This window comes from Perognathus longimembris, chromosome 17 (assembly GCF_023159225.1).
Source record: "Perognathus longimembris pacificus isolate PPM17 chromosome 17, ASM2315922v1, whole genome shotgun sequence".
NCBI classification, from domain to species: domain Eukaryota; kingdom Metazoa; phylum Chordata; class Mammalia; order Rodentia; family Heteromyidae; genus Perognathus; species Perognathus longimembris.
Genome location: NC_063177.1, coordinates 46,237,912 through 46,257,356, shown reverse-complemented (window position 1 = coordinate 46,257,356; position 19,445 = coordinate 46,237,912). Strand labels below are relative to the sequence as shown.

Genomic DNA, 19,445 nt, shown 5'->3' with positions numbered 1-19,445 from the left:
TCCAGTAGTTAGCTGCCAAATTGTTATGTCTGTGACAATTTTCAGTCTCACCAATGACACATGAAACTGTTTTCTTGTTCCTGCAGTGAAACAGTGTGCCCCACCCACTTTTAATCACAATAGGATTTAGTATGCTTTCTACATTTATCTTATTATGAGTCAGGTTGAGGATCTTACTTTAAGTACTACTTGTATTTCCTCTTCTGAAAGCTAGTTTTGTGGAGTTTTTTGCTTGCTTTGTTTTGCCAATCCTGGGGCTTGAATTCAGGGCCTGGGCACTGTCTCTGTGGTTGTTTTGCTCAAGACTACCACCACTTGAGCCACAGCACCACTCCCGGCTTTTTCTACATATGTGGTGCTGAGGAATTGAACCCAGGGCTTCATGCATGCTAGCCAAGCACCCTACCAGTAAGCCACATTCCTGGCCCTGAAATCTAGTTTGGATTTCTTTCTTTCTTTCTCTTCTTTTCGTTCCTTCCCTTCTCTTTTCTCACTCTTTCTCCCTCCCTCCCTTTTTCTTTCTTTCCTTCTCTCCCTCTCTCCCTCCCTCCCTCCCTCCTCTTTCTTCCCTCCCTTCCCCTCCTTCCCTCCCTCCCTTCCTCTCTCTCTCTTTCTTTCCCCTTGCCTCAACCTCCTCAGTTCTGGCATTTGACATATGCTACCAAATTCAGTTTATCTTTCTACTAGGCTTGTTATGCTTTTAATTCTTGATTCACATCTGGTAGGATATTTAGCCCTTTGTGGTTTGTTTTTTTTTCATTTGTACTTTTGAATTTTTAGCCTACTCTTAGTCTGTTTTAAGTAGCTGTTGAAAAAAAAAATACCAGAGGTCAAAATATTTATAAAGAAAACTGGTTTATTTGCCCTACATTTTTGGATGTTGAAAATCCAAGGTCAGATTCCATCTGTTCAGCTTCTGGTGAGGGTCTTCTTGATGAGTCAGGTGGAAAAGGAAAAGGGAAACCATCATGTGTGAAGGGGCTACACACCGGGATGGCCTTGGTTGGGAACAACTTTCTCAGTACTGATGCAGGAGTGCAGGTGATCACTGGGTAGTACCCTATGACTTTGTCTTTACCTTCCACTAAGCCATACCTCTTAAAGGTCCCATTTCCTTTCAACATTGGCCACTGAAGCAAACTCTTGGGAGTCAAACCACGCTACCACAATAAAAAAAAATCCATTTTTATCAGGCCATGTTACATGTACAGTTTAAGGAAAAGTAACATTGCAGTGTTTCCTCCTATATAAGGCATGCCTTTGCATTTATTCAAGATATGAAGTGGATTTAAGCAGGTATATTTTACAAAGGTAGTGATTTGGAGAAAGGGGGCAAGAACAGGAGCAGTGACCCAATGAAGTAGTTCTGCAGTGGCCCGGGAAAGCACTGGTGAGAGTGGAAGCCATGGCAGATGTGGGATCTGTCCAGGTTGTGGAGCAAGCATGAATGCATGAGGGAGGAAGATAAAGGGAAAAATCAGATGATGCCTGAGTTTTCCACGTTGAGCCACTGGGTGGCTAGTGATGCATGAGACAAAGGACGAGAAACTCCTGGAAGAATGGCTTGCCTAGAAGGCAGACCTCAAACCCCAGGGAGACTGTCTGCAGAAGCGCTTTCTAGAAAGATGTCACAGACTAGAACCAACTGTGTTTATTAAGGTACCTTTTGTGAATTTGAAAATGGTGCCTCTCGGGGAAGGACAAGAGTGCATGGCTTGTTGAAGAGTGACATAGATTTTTAGCTTCTTTCAGTATCCTAACTGGGCATTCTTTTGCTGTGAACAACTTGTGTGACTGTACCTGGAGACCTGAAACTCATTCATCTCTGACTGTGGCTTCTGGCTCACCAAGTCCTATGAAGTATTATCCTGCTGTTTAAGCTCAGTCAACAATGGCCCCTGTTTCTCAAGTCTATTTATTTCAAGATCTACCAGTCACTTTGAGTGTAACTATCTGCTGCCTGGTTAATTACACATTGGAGTAGTTTCCCAAAACTTTGACTTTAATTCATAGAAAGATGTCTTTAAAACCATCTTAGATACTATATACCTGAGAATCAGATATCAAGTTGAAAATGGCCTGGTCTATCTGAAAATAAACTAGTTGTATAAGACAAGTTTTATCTTCAAGATTATTCATCTTAAGCGAACTATGTGGGCTCTAAATAATTAGTTTGGTGTCTCAACTTTGATGCTATCCCCCAAGCCTCTGGAGGTCCCTTTGGTCTAAGTGACACTTCTCTAAAGAACCACAAACTTACTCTTCAAATGTAGGTGCTACAGCCTGGATTCTGATGAATTCTGTGTTCAGTCCTCCACTCCCTGTTCATATCCTGTACCTTCCCCATGAAACAACAGACTCAAAAATTACTAATGTTCAGGACTTCCCCAACCCCAGAGATTCGTACCTCCTTAATCTTTGCCACCATGGGACTTCTCAGGTAGGCTCCATGAATGAAGAGTGGTCCACCATTCCCATCAGTCCTTGGCAACTGACAATCCCCTACTCCAGGGTATACCCCTCCCTCCTTACTCAGTGAGCTTAGAGGTGGGTGATGGATGTATTCATGCCCAACCCAACTATCCATCAACCAACTCAGCTATTTCTCTCCATCCCACCCAGGAACAGTTATATCTGAAGCAGGGAGGCAAAGCCACAACCTCTCATAGCTTCTCATAGCTTCTCATAGCTTCTCATAGACCTTCTCATAGCTAGGAACAATCCCTTCACTCCACTGGAGAGAGCAGGCTGATGTCCTACCAGTCTGGTTCTTGTATTCCCTGCTTGCTCAGGGACTCATTCATCAGTATTCCTGCCTAGTCTCTCTCCCCCATCTCTCCAATCAGTGCCTTAAGGGATCAGATAGAACTTGTCTTCCTAAAATGTGCAGGGACCTCTATTTCAGGTAAAGAAGACTCAAAGGGAAAAGTTGTATTTCCACCATTTTACTTCATTTGAACCACAGTTATTAAGTAATAAACAGCACTCTAGATGCCTATTGTGTTTTTAAGAAATCGATCTATCTTTCCAGCATGCCTTGCTCTCCAGCATTCTTTGCTCTCCCATCTCTTCCCTTTTTTCCCAGTTGGCCTGGAAGGACCACAGTGAGTGATGAAATTTCTGAGCAGTTAGAATATTATCAAGCAGCTGCAATCGCTTTGTTTTTGTTTTTCTTCCCAGTACTGGGCCTTGAACTCAGGGCCTGGGCGTTGTCCCTTAGCTTCTTTTGCTCAAGGCTAGCACTGTCCCACTTGAGCCACAGCACCACTTCCGGCCTTTTCTGTTTCTGTAGAACTGAGGAACCCAGGGACTTCATGATTGCTAGGCTAGCATTCTACTGCTAAGCCACATTCCCAGCCCAGGTGCAATCTCTTAAAGCACCAACACTATTGCCCTAAGAGATTGTAAATGGGTCAATCAAGTGCAGGGTCCAGGAATGGGCAATCCATAGCTTATGCTCCCAATCCTTTAAAAAAAAATAGCCCTACGTGGTTTATATAGTTCAAATAGAAATCTAAGTATCTTAGAGAAGTCTTCTTTTAAAAAAATTCTTGAGATTAAACAGGTATTCTGTGTTCTCTTTCTTGGTGTCTTTAGTTCATGACATTGTTTTGTGAACTTGGTCAACCTGGCAATAAAATAAAGACAATAATAAAAGCGGGGAGGATGGCAGTTTCCCTTCCCTGGTCGCTTAGAATCCTGGAGGCAGATCTAATAAATATTCAGCAAGTGATTAGTTTGTCCATCCTCAGCGAGTCCCTTGCTATCCACTGCCAGCTTACTCTGTCACAGGCCGTTTTACTTGGTAATTTACAAATGTTCTGGCTGCACTCTGCACCTGCCAGCCTTGCAGCAATTAGCTGGAGGACGCAACATGATTTCTAAATTAAGGTCCTGGACTTGTAAAATCAAGAAAGCCGGATCATCAACACCGGAGCTCTGATGGCCAAAGAATACTGAGATAAATAACTAGGAGGAGTCCAATAAGTACCCTGCGTGGTGGCGATAGTACCTGACCTACAAACTGGATCTCTAATCAACACGCCATGTGTAGGTCAAAGATCGAAGGTGGGCAGGAAGTTAAAGACATTCAGGATCGCTCCTTCTCCAGCCGCCTGCACCAAGTGGGGAAGGCCTAAGGCTGAAAAATTACTGGCCCATCCTCGCCTAGTGCTCACCTTAGCCAGGTGAAACCTCAGGCAGGTGCGGGCTAATAAAACGTGGGCATCCACCGTGCCCTGCAATTACCCGTGAGTCCCGGAAGCCCGGGACGGGGCCACCTGCTGAGCGTGAGGAAGGGGAGGAGGAGGAGGAGAGCACCTGGGACGCGCGATCCAGGGGTCTCATTCCGGGGCTGGGGCTCCTTTGGGGTGAGCCCACGTGGCTCAGAACTTGGATCCCTGGAAGGAGAGAGAGAGTGGAGCGAGGAGGTGAACTGCTAACAGCCGGAGAGGGCAGGAGAGGGAGGAGGAAGATGGGGAGAGGAGGAGGCCCAGCAGAGGAGCGGAAGAGGAGAGGGGGGAAAAAAAAGAGGGAGCAGAGCGGGAAGGAGGAAGGGGAGGAAAAGGGAGGAAAGAAAAAGGCCGTTGGAGGAGGACAGACCCGCCCTGCCGGCTTCCTCCTCCGCTCCTAAACTCACGCTGGCCCGCGCCGTACTCTCGCTCCTTTCGAAAAGCGCTGGGGCATCGGCCACCCCGCCCCCCGCCCCCGAGTCCTCTGCACCCTCATTCCACCCACCTGCGCTGCTCAGCCCAGCCCGGCGCAGCGCAGCCGGGCCGCAACCCAGCTCCGCTCACGGGCAGCTGGCCTCGCGCGCGCCCCCGCCCCGGACGCGCCCCCGCGCCGCGCGCGGCCGCCTCGCCCCTCCAGCGCGCGCGCCCTCGCACTCCGAGCATGCGCGGTGGGCGGCGCCGCTCGGGGCCGCCTCGCCGCCCAGAGTAGGAAGCGCTAGCGCCGGGCTGTCAGTGAGCGTGAGGCTAGCGAGCGAGCGAGCGAGCAAGCGAGCGGCTCCGGCTCGGCTCCGGCTCCAGCTCCGCTCCGCGCCCACCCGACTCTCCCCGGCCGCCGCCGCTCCCGCCACCGCCGTGGGTGCGCTTCCTCTCGGCCACCTCGGCCACCGGCCCGCGGCTGTCGCCCGGGGGTCGCCCGCGGCCCCGCGGCCCTTCCGCTCCCGCCCGCCCCCGCCCACCCCGGCCCTCCCCGGCCGCTGCTCCCCGGCGGAGGCAAGAGGTGGTTGGGGGGGACCATGGCTGACGTTTTCCCCCGCCAACGACTCCACGGCGTCTCAGGACGTGGCCAACCGCTTCGCCCGCAAAGGGGCGCTGAGGCAGAAGAACGTGCACGAGGTGAAGGACCACAAATTCATCGCGCGCTTCTTCAAGCAGCCCACCTTCTGCAGCCACTGCACCGACTTCATCTGGTAGGTGCGCGCGGGCCGGGCGCGCCCTCCCGCCCGGCGGGGACCCCGGCGGCCCCGCGCCTCGCCCCCCTCCCCCCGGGGGTGGGGGGCCACGACGGCCGAGGCTCCAGCCCACCTCCAGTCCCGGCGCGTCCACTCCCAGGCTGACTCACTCGGAGAACTTGGAGAGCCGGCGCGAGTCACCCAACCAACTCTTGCCCGGAATGACACGCGGCGCGCGCGTCCGGCCGCCCGGGCCCCTGGCACACGCGCGGGCAGGACTCCCCGGGAAGTCGCCGCCCCGCCACACACCCCCCCCCTCCAGCCGCCGGAGGGGGCTGGCCCGGCTCCCCGGGGATGATGGGGTCCCTTCACGGGGCCAGGACCTCCCCTTTTCCTGCCTTTCCAGGCGCGCATCCCTCCCCCACCCTCCGTGTATACAGTGGCGGATCCTTTAGCCCCGGTGTAGGCAAAAAGAGAAAGAAAAAGAGGAGAGCCCAGAGGATCTGAGAGTTTCCTGGAGAAACACGCCCTGGAGTAACGGGGGAGCGGCGGCGGCGGCGGCGGCGCTGCCCGCGAGCCGTCCAAGTTGCCCGCGAGCCAGGCTGGGCGCGTTCTGGGGAGTGTTTGTGTTTCTCATCGGGCTGGGACGCCGCTGGAACCTTGGGGCCCTGCCTACTGTAGGCTGTATCTGCTGGGCAAGCAGACTTTCTCTTTTCTGTATGAGCCTCGGGAAAGAGAGAGACAGACAGACAGAGGGGAGGGGAGGAGAGAGAGAAGAGAGAGAAGAGAAGAGAGAGAGAGAAGAGAAGAGGAGAGCGAGCGAGAGAGACAGCAAACTGTTGAAAGATTGTCATGGGGGAGGGGGACCCAAAACCGAGCAGGCAAATGGCAGAAGGGCAGAGGGAGTCATTTAAAATAGACCCTGTCAACACGAGATTAGACCTGTAACCCTGCTGATGAGGACAGAGGGCTTATTTAAGAAAAATACTGTAATGGCAAATGGTGCCAGAGTTCAGGTGATTTCCAGCGAACGCCAGCATAGTTAACTCCAGGAGCTTGTGGGGGACTGGTAGCTGGAAAAGACTTAAGGGGTCTGCGAACCCTGACACACTAGGTGAAATTGTGTTCGTGCACAATTCTCTCTCACCTTCGCCTCCCGCCCCGCCCTCCCGCCCGTGAAAGAATCATAGCTTTCATCTAATTGTGTAAAGGTCACTGACCCCACCCCTTTCTCCTCCCCCAAAGGAAAAAAGTTTAGAAATCTGAAAGTAATGGAACTCTGGGTCCTTAGTTTGCATAGCAGAATCCTCCCCCCGCCCCCCCTTCCCTTAGGGCACCGTGTCCCTTCTCTTATTTGTGGGAATAGGAAGCTCCTTAAAGGACGAGCTATGGCCTTTTTTTTTTTTTTTTTTTTTTGGACAGTAGGAAAATTAACTCCCCTGGCAGCGGAGTCGCAGATGGTGACAGTGCTGCAAAGTGTACCCTGACAACAGCGATGTGGCACGTGTATTTTGGCTGAAAAAAGGATGGAGAGTTCTGTCTGATCTATCCCATCTGGAGAAAGGCATCTCCAACATAGAGTCCCGGGAACTCAGTACTAAGAAAGTGCTTATTTTTTCCTTTCCCATTCAAAAGCACACTTTTATGAAAAGTCCAACTCCCTCTAGGAGTGATTTCCACTGTGCAGTCAGCATTTGAAGCCATTGTGCTCAAGGAGTGGGCAGGTAATTGTAGATAAGGCTATTTAAAATGAGATTTTTTTCTTTTGAGCATCAATGCAAAGAGGATATTGCATTTTGCCAAGGAGAGGTCTTCAGCCTCCCCTGTCAGCCAGGAGACTGACTTCTGATTGCTTTTTCCTGCAGTAGGAAAGTTAGAAACAGGGCATGTAGTGTTGCCCAGGCTGACTAATGCTTGGCCACTATGTTTGCCCTGACAAACAGAGGAGGCCCGCAGCAGGTGTAGAGTAAAGAGGAAGATAGAGGTTTCATCTCTCCCTCCTCACTGAGCAGCCCCCATAGCTCTGCTCCCTTTAATATTAAAGCCAATGCTTCACAGTTCCCAGGGTTTCTCCACCAATAATATAGACTTGCAGTTTCATTTTTCTTTCAGTATTGCTTCTATGAGTTCTTGATTTACAGTTTTGTTTCAGTGTTTCAGCAATGACACTTTAAAGCTAAATATTTAGATTTAAGTCTAGATTTTGGGGGGAGGGGGGAAAGTAAAACAACTCTAAGTGATAGTATTTGAAGTGCTTTGCAAATTTCAAATGGTATGTAAAGCAAGAGTTATGACAACCAGAGAAAATTTTAATGCAGTTCATTCTGGTGGAACAATGTTTGCAATAGAATATCCACATCAAGGTTTTCTGCCTATGGAGTAAGCTCTGTAAAGCCATTTACAAGAACAAAATAGCCTCTGTATGCACTTCAGATGCTATTGGGTCTCAGTAAAAATTAGATCCTGATAATCACAAATGCAAACAGCAAGGATATTTCATAAAATCTGACTCCTTATGCCAAAATTAAATGTTAAAATATTACTATTTGGCAGTTTTTAGAGACATATAATTCTTTTTTGTAGATCTTGGGGCTTGAACTCTGGGCCCTGATGCTCTCCCGGAGCTCTTCACCTCCAGACTAGTGTTCTACCACTTGAGTCACAGTGCACTTCCTGTTTCTGGTGGTTAACTGGAGATAAGAGTCTTACGGACTTTTCTGCTTTGGCTGGGGCTGGCTTTGAACTGTCATACTCAATTGAAACCTCTTGAGTAGCTAAGATTACAGGTGTGAGCCACTGATGCCCGGCTCATATAATGTGTTTTAGACATGTAATTTTTAGTCATTTAATTTTGTGTGTGTTTGTAAGTGTGTGTGTGCGCATGTGCACACAATTGGTTTAGTGCTCTACTACTTGAATTACATCTCCACTTCCAGCTTTTTGTTGGTTAACTGGATATAAGAGTATCACAGACTTTCCTGTCTGGGTTGTCTTCCAACCTCAATCCTCAGATCTCGGCTTCCTGGGTAGCTGGAATTACAGGTGTGAGCCACTATAGCAAGCCACGTTTTAGTTATCATTAGAAAGACAAAAAATTCACTTTTTAGGAACAAAATTATACTATTGCCTTAGTTTAAAAAACTAAAAACCTATAAGCTCTTCATTTCAGTATTATAGCCAACAACTTTGAATATGCAGTCATATTCTTATTTTGGGTTTAAGTATCAATAGCAATGTAAAAAAAATTAGAAGGTTAGTGTGTTGTAATAGTTAAGTGGTCCATGATGGACAAGATACTTTTTCAAAGTTGAATTAGCACTGTAATCTAACAAAATACTTAGGGATAGCTTTCCTGTGAAGCCATTGGATTTCATGTTGAAAACCTTTAACACTGTAAAATGCTTGGTCATATGATTTGCTTTCAATGTCTTATCAACACAAAATATGCTAAGATGTTTGTTCTTGTTTCTGTTTTCCAGGGGGTTTGGGAAACAAGGCTTCCAGTGCCAAGGTAAGCTGCCTCCATGGGCTTCATTTTCACATACCTCATGACACAAGTGTAACCAACAGGAGTATTTCTAGTCATCCTTTCTTTGTGATCTACAACATGTGCTGTTTAGATAACATTTTCTAAATATGAGGTGTGTAAATTTAGGCCTTTACAAAACTCACATGCATTGCCTAGTAATCTGTATACAGAACTGCCTTTTTCTCAAAGAAAGGGGGGGAAACCCTATCCTGTAATTTTACTTTTGTCGAGAACATTCTTGTCAAAAATTGGCGTCTTTGTGTGGGTGTTAAGAAGAAAATGGAATCACTCTATATTCATTTGGCATTTCTTTCTAGCTCTTCATTTTTGTTGTTTTTTTTCATCTCTTTTAGGCTGTCCATCCGTGCTAGTATGGTTTTGCTTAGGTTACTGCCAGAACAAAGTTTGCATGTTTTAAGGTGATGCCAGTTGTGTGAGAATGACTGACAGCTCCAGTACTGATGCGTTATGCACTTTTTCTTTCACTTCAGTATCCAACATCACATATCCATAACACCCAGAAGGAAATCCATTCCTTTTCCTCTGATCTGTAGTTGCGTTTTTTTTGACATCATGTGTCTTAACTTTTTATACTCCCCAGTTTATTTGTATAACTACAGAAACATTTTATAGTTTGCAAAGGCATCGCAGGTTCATTAGGTTACTGTTTTGCTCCTCTGCTCATTGTCTATAGTATGTTTATTTAGTTCTGGTTACATTCCCCATCTGGGCATAGGTTTATTATTAGGGCAAGTGGAAAGTACATTCTAGCCTGGAAAATATTATCTTAACACTGTTTAAAATTAAGTGCATTAGAGAAAAGGAGCAGGGGCCAGTGTGTACTTTTATAACTGAAGTTGTTCTAGTTAGCTGGTTATCTTTTAAAACATTCCTGAAATTGGTGAGGCTTTTTCTCATACATATGTTAGATGGGGTCGGGGCATTTTGTGGTGATGATCACCAGTCTGCTACATTTCTTGCTTCCAGGGTGTACCCAAAGTCCTTGTTGAATAAATAATTTTGAGAGTTACATTGGGAAATAAGGAACATTCAATTTATTTATTTATTTATTTATTTATTTATTTATTTATTCTTATTTTATTTTTTGTTCTGGGGCTTGAATTCAGCCTTTACTGTTGCTTGGCTTTTTCTACTCAACTCTGGCACTCTACCTCTTGAGCCACTCCTCTACTTCCTACTTGTGGCTGGTTAATTGGAAACAAGAGTCTCTCAAATTTATCTACCTGGGCTGGTTTGCAACTGTGATCCTCAGATCTTAGCCTCCTGAGTAGCTGGGATTATAGGCATCTGACTAAGAACACTCCTTTTAAAAAGTGAGAAGAAAGGCATGCCGCACCAGTCTCTGTAAAAGATGAAAGGCAGATATTCTCCTTTTTAGGCCGTTGGGCCTGGAGCAAAAAACTGGTGGAGAGTGAGGGAAGGGATGCATAATCCAAAAAGAAATGTACTCATTACCTGACTTATGTAACTGTAACTCCTCTGTATATCACCTCTATAATAACAAAAGCTTAAAAAATAGTTATGGGCCTGAAGTTTATAAGTGAGATTTGGACCGAGAATTTAAGATGATTTAGGAGGTTGAAAGATGTAAATCTCTGGGCCAATGATACATAGTTGGACATTTGTGGAAACTTACAAGAAAGATATTTACTGAATTTACTTAAATATTACTTTCTCAGGAAAATATGGGCATATTGGTTTTATTGTACCATTTATTTTATGAGATAATTTACAGTAGGGTAGCTTTCTTTTAGAGCCACTGACCTGAGAAGGTTTTGTTGATAAAAACAGAGAGGCCGCAGTAGTAGGTTATGGGGCTGAACTGTGGCTTCGTCCGGAGAACAGGTTAATAGTCTCATATCAGCATAACTCCCTTTTTAAATTATATTTAAGAAATGATATTCAAAAATACTTGAAACTGTATAAAATTAAAAGTGAAACTGTATTCCCTTTTCTCTTCCTACTCCCAGGGATAACTTCTGTTCAAGACATCCATTCAGCTGGGTGTGGTGGCATATGTTTGTAATCCCAGCACTCGGGATGCTGAGGCAAGAGGATCTCAAGTTCAAGGCCAGCCTGGGGCTTCCATAGAAAGTTTGAGCCTAGCCTGAGCAACTTAGCAAGACTCTGAGTCAAAAAAAAAAGTTGGAGGCATAGCTCAAGTGGTAGAGTATCTGTATAGGATATCAGAACCCCTGAGTTCAAATCCTAGTATAACAACAACAACAAAAAAATCCAGTTCTTCAATTATTTACAAAATACTTTGGTGTTTTTTTTAAGAGAGAAGATTTTTCCATCACATTGGAATTTGCTTTTTTTTTTTTTAGTTAGTATAGTTGCATGTCAAAATATCAGTTCTTTCTTATTCTATTTAGTGGTTTATGGGGCCGTTAATTCACCCAAACTTCCACTGATGGGCATTTCAATTGTTACTGAGTTTGTTCTAGTACAAACATGACCACAGAGAGCATCCTCAGACACTAGGTATTTCTACCATAGATCTTGAGAAGTGTTTATATCTACATTTAAAATTTTAATGAGCATTGTGGAGTTGCTCTCTTGAAGGGTTCCAGTTTACATCTTCAGTATTAATGTGAGATTGTGTTTGTTCCTTTCCCTACATTTTTGCTAGTGAGGATATTGAACACCGTAAGTCTTACATTTTTGCCAACCTAAAGCTAGAAAAGACCTCTCATTTCAGTTTCTACCTCCTGGGTTATTGGTAAGGATGGACATAAAAAAAATATACTTATAGTCATTTGTATCTATTCTGTGAACTGCTTTACTTTACCTAATATTTAAAATTCAAGACTTACAAACTGGACAAATAAGAGAAGGGAGTATAAGTTTTTATACTGTTCTTTGCTTTGGTGAAGGATTTAACCTCAGCTTTCTTTAAATAATAAAAATCAGTTTATTTGTAACATGCTGTCTGCTTGTTACATTTTGTTTGGCATGTATCATCTGTATTTGACTCCTAATGGGCATATGCTAATCCATTACATCTGATTATCTGTTGTAACTTCATTAAGGATACTTTAACTGCTCAAATTCCATAATACAGTTATCCAGTATTTTCTGTTTTGACTGCTTTCTTCAGATCAATCTTTCTCTTAACATCTGATTATTTTAGAATATTTATATTTCTCTCTTAATGTTTCCTTCATTTTTCTCTGTGGTTCTGTTTAATAGAGTGTTATTCAGAACTACACTCATTCCTATTCATACTACCCTACCCCGTGGAGTTGAAGTTTGAAACTTTTTATATTTCTCCTATATCAGAGTTTTCTCAACCAGACAAAGCAGAATTTTGTAGCTACTGAGATAGGATGTTGCTTTGGTCAGTAGACAATATTGTAGCAAGTCTAATTTTTATCTTTTCTTTCTCTTCCCCTCTTATTCCCCCTTTCATTCTTTTTCCGTCTTTTCTCCCTCCCTTCCTCCCTTCCACTCTCACTTTTTCTTTCTTATTTCTATATTGTCCAAACATGAGTCACATGCTCATGTAGTAAGCGATGTGGCTTTAGCTCACAAGTTTGTCAGCATTTTTCCCAGAGAATAATAAGAAGTAGAAGAAAATAATAAATTAATTCTTAACCATTAGAACCAAATTTGTAATGTGTATAATTAAGAAAACATTATATTTTATAGGCAGGTGAATTACTAAGATTCTTTCTTGATTCTTCCCTTTGATTCAACACAAATGAATGCAGGAAACTTTTCTGGAGAAGTGCTTATTGGGCTATTCCCACTTTCCCTTAGTGGGTGCTGTGCCATTCTTATTGATATTGGAATGTAGGTATCTAATCCTGAAAACTGGTATTACCGAGGCAAATAATCGAGGAGGATCCTGTTGTAAGAACTTACTACCTGAAATGATGACACCCAGGGCCTTCAAGAAAGAGAAATAACAAAATATTTTTGTTAAGGATCCTTAGAGATAAACAAGTTTGCCCCTTGGTAGCTCTGAAATGACTCTAGTTACATGGATCAGATTTGCCTTTTGATTTCTGCTTACTGTTGGTTTTGCTTGAGGTACTCTATTTTATCTCTTTGAGACTAGCAGAGTGCTGGAATCCTTGCTCCACTTATTTATTTATTTATTTTCCACAGAAAGGGAAGTAGACTCGAGTGTTGTAGACATTGATAAAGTTGAGCTTAGGTCTAGAAGGCTGCTTTTCAGGCAGTCATGTCTGTCCTACACAGGCTGCTTCCAAAAGCAGTCATTATGGGTCATCTTGCCCTCTCCTACTGCTCACATGTTCCTGTCCTCTGGGGCAGTGGAGCTGAAACAGTTATCTGCTGCTTTTACTACTGGAAAAGGGAATGAGCCAACTCGATTGTTTTCCTTCCTCAGAGTCAGCAACACCCATGTGCTTCTCTAATTACAGTGGTAGAATCAGCCTCTGAAAATGTGACCTGCTTATTTGAAGCGCCAAGCAGTTACTTGCATACTTTGTTACATCTGGCTCTCCTCCCCATGTTTTCCTTACTTTTTTCTGGCCCTGCTCTTTGGTTTAACATCACAAATTGAAATGAGCTACTAGCCCAGGCTCTTTGGTTAAGATACCCCTAAAAGAAAGCAACCTAAGTAAGCCCTGCCAGTAACGACTGTCACCTAGAGCCTGTGTCTCTGACTGGCCTGCACTGGATTCTGCAAGGGTCTTCAGGGAATGAATTCCCATTTGTCTGCTTCTGTGATCACACTGTAGGGCAGCTGTGAATCTTTTCATTATTATGCTAAGAACATATCACATGTATTTTTTACCTGTGATTCCAGCCTAAAGGTCTGAATTTTTCAGTAGTGAAGGGCTAGAAAAACAGCTTCTCTTCTTTGCTTGTGACATTTTATTTTTTAACTATAATTTTATTGTTACTATTAAAGTATTATGTGGTGGAGGGGGTTGCCATTTCATAGGTCAGGTAATGAGTACAGTTCTTTTTGGATGATGTCACCCTTTCCTTCACTTTTCCCCCAGTTTTCCTTTTCCATCCCTGCTGACAAGTTGCATAGTTCATGTTCCACATAGGGTATACTGAACACCATGACTGTATTCTTCACCTTTCCTCCCTTCATTTCTGCACCCCACCTCTTCTGCCCCTATTAAAAGACAAGAACCCCCCCCAAATAAAACAACCACCACCACCACCAACAACAAAAATCTCCCATGTTTCCATTTCTCGTTTTAGGGTAGGTGCTGCCATTAGACCATGTGAATAGGGTAGATTTTGCTTTCTTAGAGGAAAATGAAAATTGATATTTGGGGGAGGAGGCAGAAAAGAAAAAGATTGCTCCTGAGTGTGAATGGAAGGAAATGAGACTGACTTAAGTGAGGGCAACCTTTAAACAGAAACAGGGCAATGGAAGTCGGGTTCATATTCTTTTAGGAAGCTGATGTCTAAGTGTTCTTATCTGTCACGAAGTGTGGGCATCAGGTGAGGTACAGGTTGGGCAGAATCGTGAGGATTGCCAGAGTGTTTATTCTTCCCAGGTGTCTTTTATCTGTCCATCTGTCTCTCTGTCCATCCACCCATGCACCCATTTGTCTAAGCATTGGATGGGTAATTTTCCAGGCTATATAAATGTTTGATGGAGGCACTGCTCACCCAATGCCATGAAGACACCCAGTCATCATGCTTGTGAACCAGAAGAGTATCCAACCACTTTTGAAGTCTCAGTGATCGCCACCTCCTAGTTGTCCACTGGGTTTGAAGTTAGTGCCTGGATTTTCCATCATCTTCTATCTTCAAAGCAGGGATTTAGAATTTGGTACCTTATTTCTGATTGTTTATCCACTGCCAAATTAAGAGTTCTTTTAACTATAGATAATCCCTTTGGAGCCATAGTTCCCAAAAGACAAAATCCATGCTGGAGTAGATACAACTTGAAACCCTGAGGGCTTTGCAAAAATGTCAGGCCAAAATATGGTGTTAGTCTCAAAATTGCCAAGAATGCGGGCTGGGGATATAGCCTAGTGGCAAGAGTGCCTGCCTCGGATACACGAGGCCCTAGGTTCGATTCCCCAGCACCACATATACAGAAAACGGCCAGAAGCGGCGCTGTGGCTCAAGTGGCAGAGTGCTAGCCTTGAGCGGGAAGAAGCCAGGGACAGTGCTCAGGCCCTGAGTCCAAGGCCCAGGACTGGCCAAAAAAAAAAAAAAAAAAAAAAAAAAAAAATTGCCAAGAATGTCTGAAGCTCAGAGAAAAGTGGAGTGGAGGTAGTGGGCAGGTACAACTTGTTTTCTTCTCAATGTCCCCTTTCTCATATAAATGCAATAATGCATGTTAAAAGTAGAGCTACTTAAGCTGGGCATTGGTAGCTCTTAATCTTAACTACTCAGGTGGCTAAGATATGAGCATTGTGGTTTGAAGCCAGCTCCAGTAGGCAAATCTGTGAGACTTATCTTCAATCAGCCACCAATGAAAAGCCAGAAGTGGAGCTATGGCTTCACTGTGGCTCCGTTTTTGCCTACTTAAGCAAAAATGCTCAGGGACAGTGTGTAGGCCCTGAGTTCAGGCTCCAGAACACACACACACACACACACACACACACACACACACACACACACATACACACACACGCCTACACATATAGCTGTTTGTCTAGTACTATTGTCAGATATTCCCATTCAGTACTCTGGACTTATTCTGAAAAAAAATTCTGATTACAGGCTGTGCAGTGGTTATTCATCCAGTGGAACCTATTTAAAGTTTTCTTTGGTAGATAAATCTCACATATATGATTACTTCTTTTGCTAGGATTGGGGCTTGAACTCAGTGCTTTGTGCAGTCAACTTGGCTTTTTTGCTCAATGTGGGTGTTCTATTTGAGGCACACCTCCATTTGTGGCTTTTCCCCCCTAGTTAATTGGAGAAAAGAATCTCATGAACTTTTTTTTGCCTCAGGTGCCTTTGAACTATTATCCTTAGATCTCAGCCTCCTATGTATCTAGGATTACATGTGTGAGCACCAGCATTCAGCTTTGTTTCCTTTTCTCTATCTTCATGATGAAGGGATTTCCTGCCCTCTAATGAGCATTTCTCTCTTCTAGATATTACTATTTGAGTTTACATTTGTAGACATCATAACTCTTTTAGCTTGTGGGTATGCTTTCCTTCACACAGAATCAGAGCAGTCTCTTTGTAAAGTATTATTAAGTTCAGAGTTGCCCATCCTGATGAATTAATTTCAACTCCTTAATGGGACATTCACAAGCTCCTGCCTCCTGTTCTGTTTCTTCAGGTTTACCTAAGGAGACTTTCCTTCTTATAGTTCTCTGGCTATTTTCAGTTTTGGTAGACTAGGAATGTTTCCTTCATTTTCCTTAAGCCATTTGCAAGTGACACCTGATTCATGTGCAAGTCTTACCCCCTAGTTTAGCCCATGCCTTTCCTGAGCTTCCTGCCATTTGGGACATGCTTCCTATCCTAATACCTTCCAGCCATGACCTCTTTACTTCAATGTTTCCCCTGCCGGCCCAATTGCAAAGAACTAGCCTTCTTTCTTTTTGTGTCCCCAGAGTTTAGTGCAGTTTTTGGACCCCATAGCCACTATATAAATATTTGTTGAGTATGTGATTGTGTAAATATTGCAACAAATATGATATGGATGCCATAACCAGCAAAACTGTAACTTCTGCTCAAGCACTATTCTTCCTCCTTCCAATTAGTTTATAGTCTAGAATTATGGCAACTAGAATAGATTTTTAGATGTTTTTTTAAATGGTATTCACTAAAGCTAAAAGAGATATCAGAAAGTTTCAAATTGTATTCTATAAATCTTGTGTAATGATGAACCTATAAATGAATACAGTGGGAATAGGCCACTTAGGTTCCTTGTTTCTATCTTTAGAAAAGTCTCCAGGCATCAGGAATGAATCTTACTGCCACAAATAAACAGGAACACACTGTGGGCTGTAGCAAGAAGGAGATGTCATGAGTACAGGGTGAAATATTCAAACCAGTTGCTAGTACATGTGTTTAGTACAGTCGTTTAGATGGTTTATTTTACTTTGAGATTGTTAACAGTTGGAGCCAAATTGTCATGCTCTAGGGGGAGAAGCAAATCAACTTTACTGATTCTTTTATTGTTGTTATTATTGTGTTGTTGTTTTTCAGAGGTTTGACATCAGAGCCTTGCCCTTGCTAGGCACTCTACCAGTTGAGCTATGTGCTTAGTCCTTTTTGCATTGATTGTTTTTCAATAAAGATTTCACGTTATGCTCCCAGCTGGCCTGGATGGTGTTCCACCTATTTGTACTTTGCCTGTCGCTGAGGTGCCATTGCACCTATCCACTGGTTGATGGAATCTCATGGAGTTTCCCCACCTCCCCTGCCAAGCTGGCCTTGGTCTGTGATCCTCCAGAGCTCCATCTCCCAAGTAGCTAAGACCACAGGCTTGAGCCACTATACCCAGAAATTCTGTTATTGTAAAACTTGTACCTGACAAGATTTTATATGATAAACTGGGGATGAGAATGGTGGCCAGTACTGGAGTAGAAGTGTCCTAATTGAATTATAATTCCTTTAAAGGTTTTTATTCCATTGGAAGGAAAGAAAAGCTTCATGAGCTCCCATTCCAAAAGCACCCCTTAAACTATGGGGACTCATCTTTGTTTTAGGAAGGAGACAGTTGAATTTCACTAGGCTGGAGGGGATGGAACTTTTGGGTTCAGGCTTTAACGGTTTTGTAGCAAATGTTCTTCAGAGCCAAGTGGAAACCTCTGCCTTACCCCCATGTACACACTTCAGAAGTTTGGGTTTCTACTAGGAGAGGAAAAAATGAAGCCATTAGGGGAAACACTGAACATTTCTTGGTGACCAGAAATTACTAAGCCTTTACTGTCCTCATCTGTGTCTCAGAATTTCCATGGCAAACCCTGTATTTCAAAGCTTGTTTTCCACTGAACTGTGAAGCCTTGTGTTAGATTTTAACCAAAGGCATGAACAGGATGGCATAGTATTAATAGTCAAATCTAGTCAAAATTGCTAAAAATCAATTTTAAAAAACCTCTATTAAATTGTACAAAGTAGGGAAATGATTTCTGGAAATAGTTTTCTATCAAGAATGGAATAAAGGCAAATGATTTGATTGTCAGCACAAGGTCAGAATTATTTAAGAGCATGCCTATAAAGTAAGATTAGCAAAAGGGCAGTTCATCTTTCCTGCCATCACTTTCTCTTCCTGCCTCCTGCCCCCCACCCAAGATCTATATATTTCTATTTGTGATATTTTGAGGGATATAAGATCCAGCTCATTTGTCTGGGGCAACTCTAATGACAGCTTAGGAAGTAACTAATTTGGGGTGGAACTATGAGATATGTTAAAAACAGTTTAGATCTGACTTAGGCAAAGTTGAATGAAGAGCTAAATAGGAGGGGAATCGAGCTCATAGCTGAAATCTGAGAACAAAATTCTGTTAGAAATTGAATTAATTATCCTCTTGGAGAAATTATGACTTTTTAGTTTTCCTGTGCAAAGGATGAAACTCAGGGCCTCACATATACTATGCACATTCTGCTAAATAGTATCCCAGCACACATACACACACACACACACACACACACACACACACACACTGCATAATAACTCATATTTGGTGGTGTTCAAGTCTTACAGAGTAGGGTTTAATTGTATTTGAAGCACAATAACCAACACCCATGTAGTACTCTCTGTTAGGCACTGTTTGAAGCGCCTTTAATTAATGCATTTGATCCTCAGTTAGCTTCAACGGTTCTGAAGAGGTAAGTAGAGTTCCTATGTTACAGATGAGGAAATAGGCACTGGGAGGTTTAGGGACTTGTCTTTGGCTACCAAGTTAGAGAATGATAGACTGGGATGCAAACTCCGGTCCAGTTTGCCAGAATATTAAACCCTGATAGCTCTACTGCCTCTCACAATTTCCTGTTTGTTCTGCTTTATTGTGGAGACCTTGAATGGTGAAGAGTGATTCTATTTGGTGGCATTTAGGGGCTACCTAACAGTAGGAGATAATGCTGGGTAGAGGACCTCCTATATATCATTCCAGACAGACCCTGCAGAGGAGCTCTGACTGGTTAATACTCCATCTAGAATTTTGTAGTATTCTAGTCTGAGTGAAATACTTGTTGAAGCAAGTGGGCAGGAAGGAAACATTGTTTGGGTTCATTATAATGTTGCTTTTGATTTGGGCTTTAGAGAATGCATATAATTTTCTTTGGTTGGGAAAATGGGAATATACCCTAAAATGAGGAAATAGCACAGTCAGCAGAGAAGAATGAGAGTGACTTGTGTGTTCTGGGAGCAGTGTAGGCCAGACAGAAGTCCTACTATTTAAGGTGTTGCTGGCCAGAATCCCCCAAAGGAAGAGCAGGTTAAAATGTGGGGGCTATTCTGCACTGCATACATTGTTTCCTCTTGTATCTTCTTGGTTTTCATTATGTTATATTCATGTTTCAGAAAAATGTCTTATACAGGAGATAAAGCAGTGTCTCCATGTGAAAGATAAATTGTAT

General features: G+C 43.5%; 1 protein-coding gene and 1 non-coding gene across 2 annotated transcripts in view; one reads left to right on the top strand and one right to left on the bottom strand.

Moving 5' to 3' along the window:
• Positions 1–5,099: 5,099 nt before the first annotated feature.
• Prkca (protein kinase C alpha) overlaps positions 5,100–19,445 on the top strand; it is a 371,818-nt gene continuing 357,472 nt past the window's right edge. The window contains 3 exon segments of the mRNA XM_048367133.1: positions 5,100–5,260; positions 5,262–5,419; positions 8,881–8,912. Of these exon segments, the coding sequence (XP_048223090.1) occupies positions 5,246–5,260; positions 5,262–5,419; positions 8,881–8,912 (205 nt within the window). The 5' untranslated portion in view covers positions 5,100–5,245.
• Positions 14,504–14,608, bottom strand: LOC125366623. The gene has a single exon (XR_007213915.1). It is a non-coding gene; the product is annotated as a small nucleolar RNA U13 (small nucleolar RNA).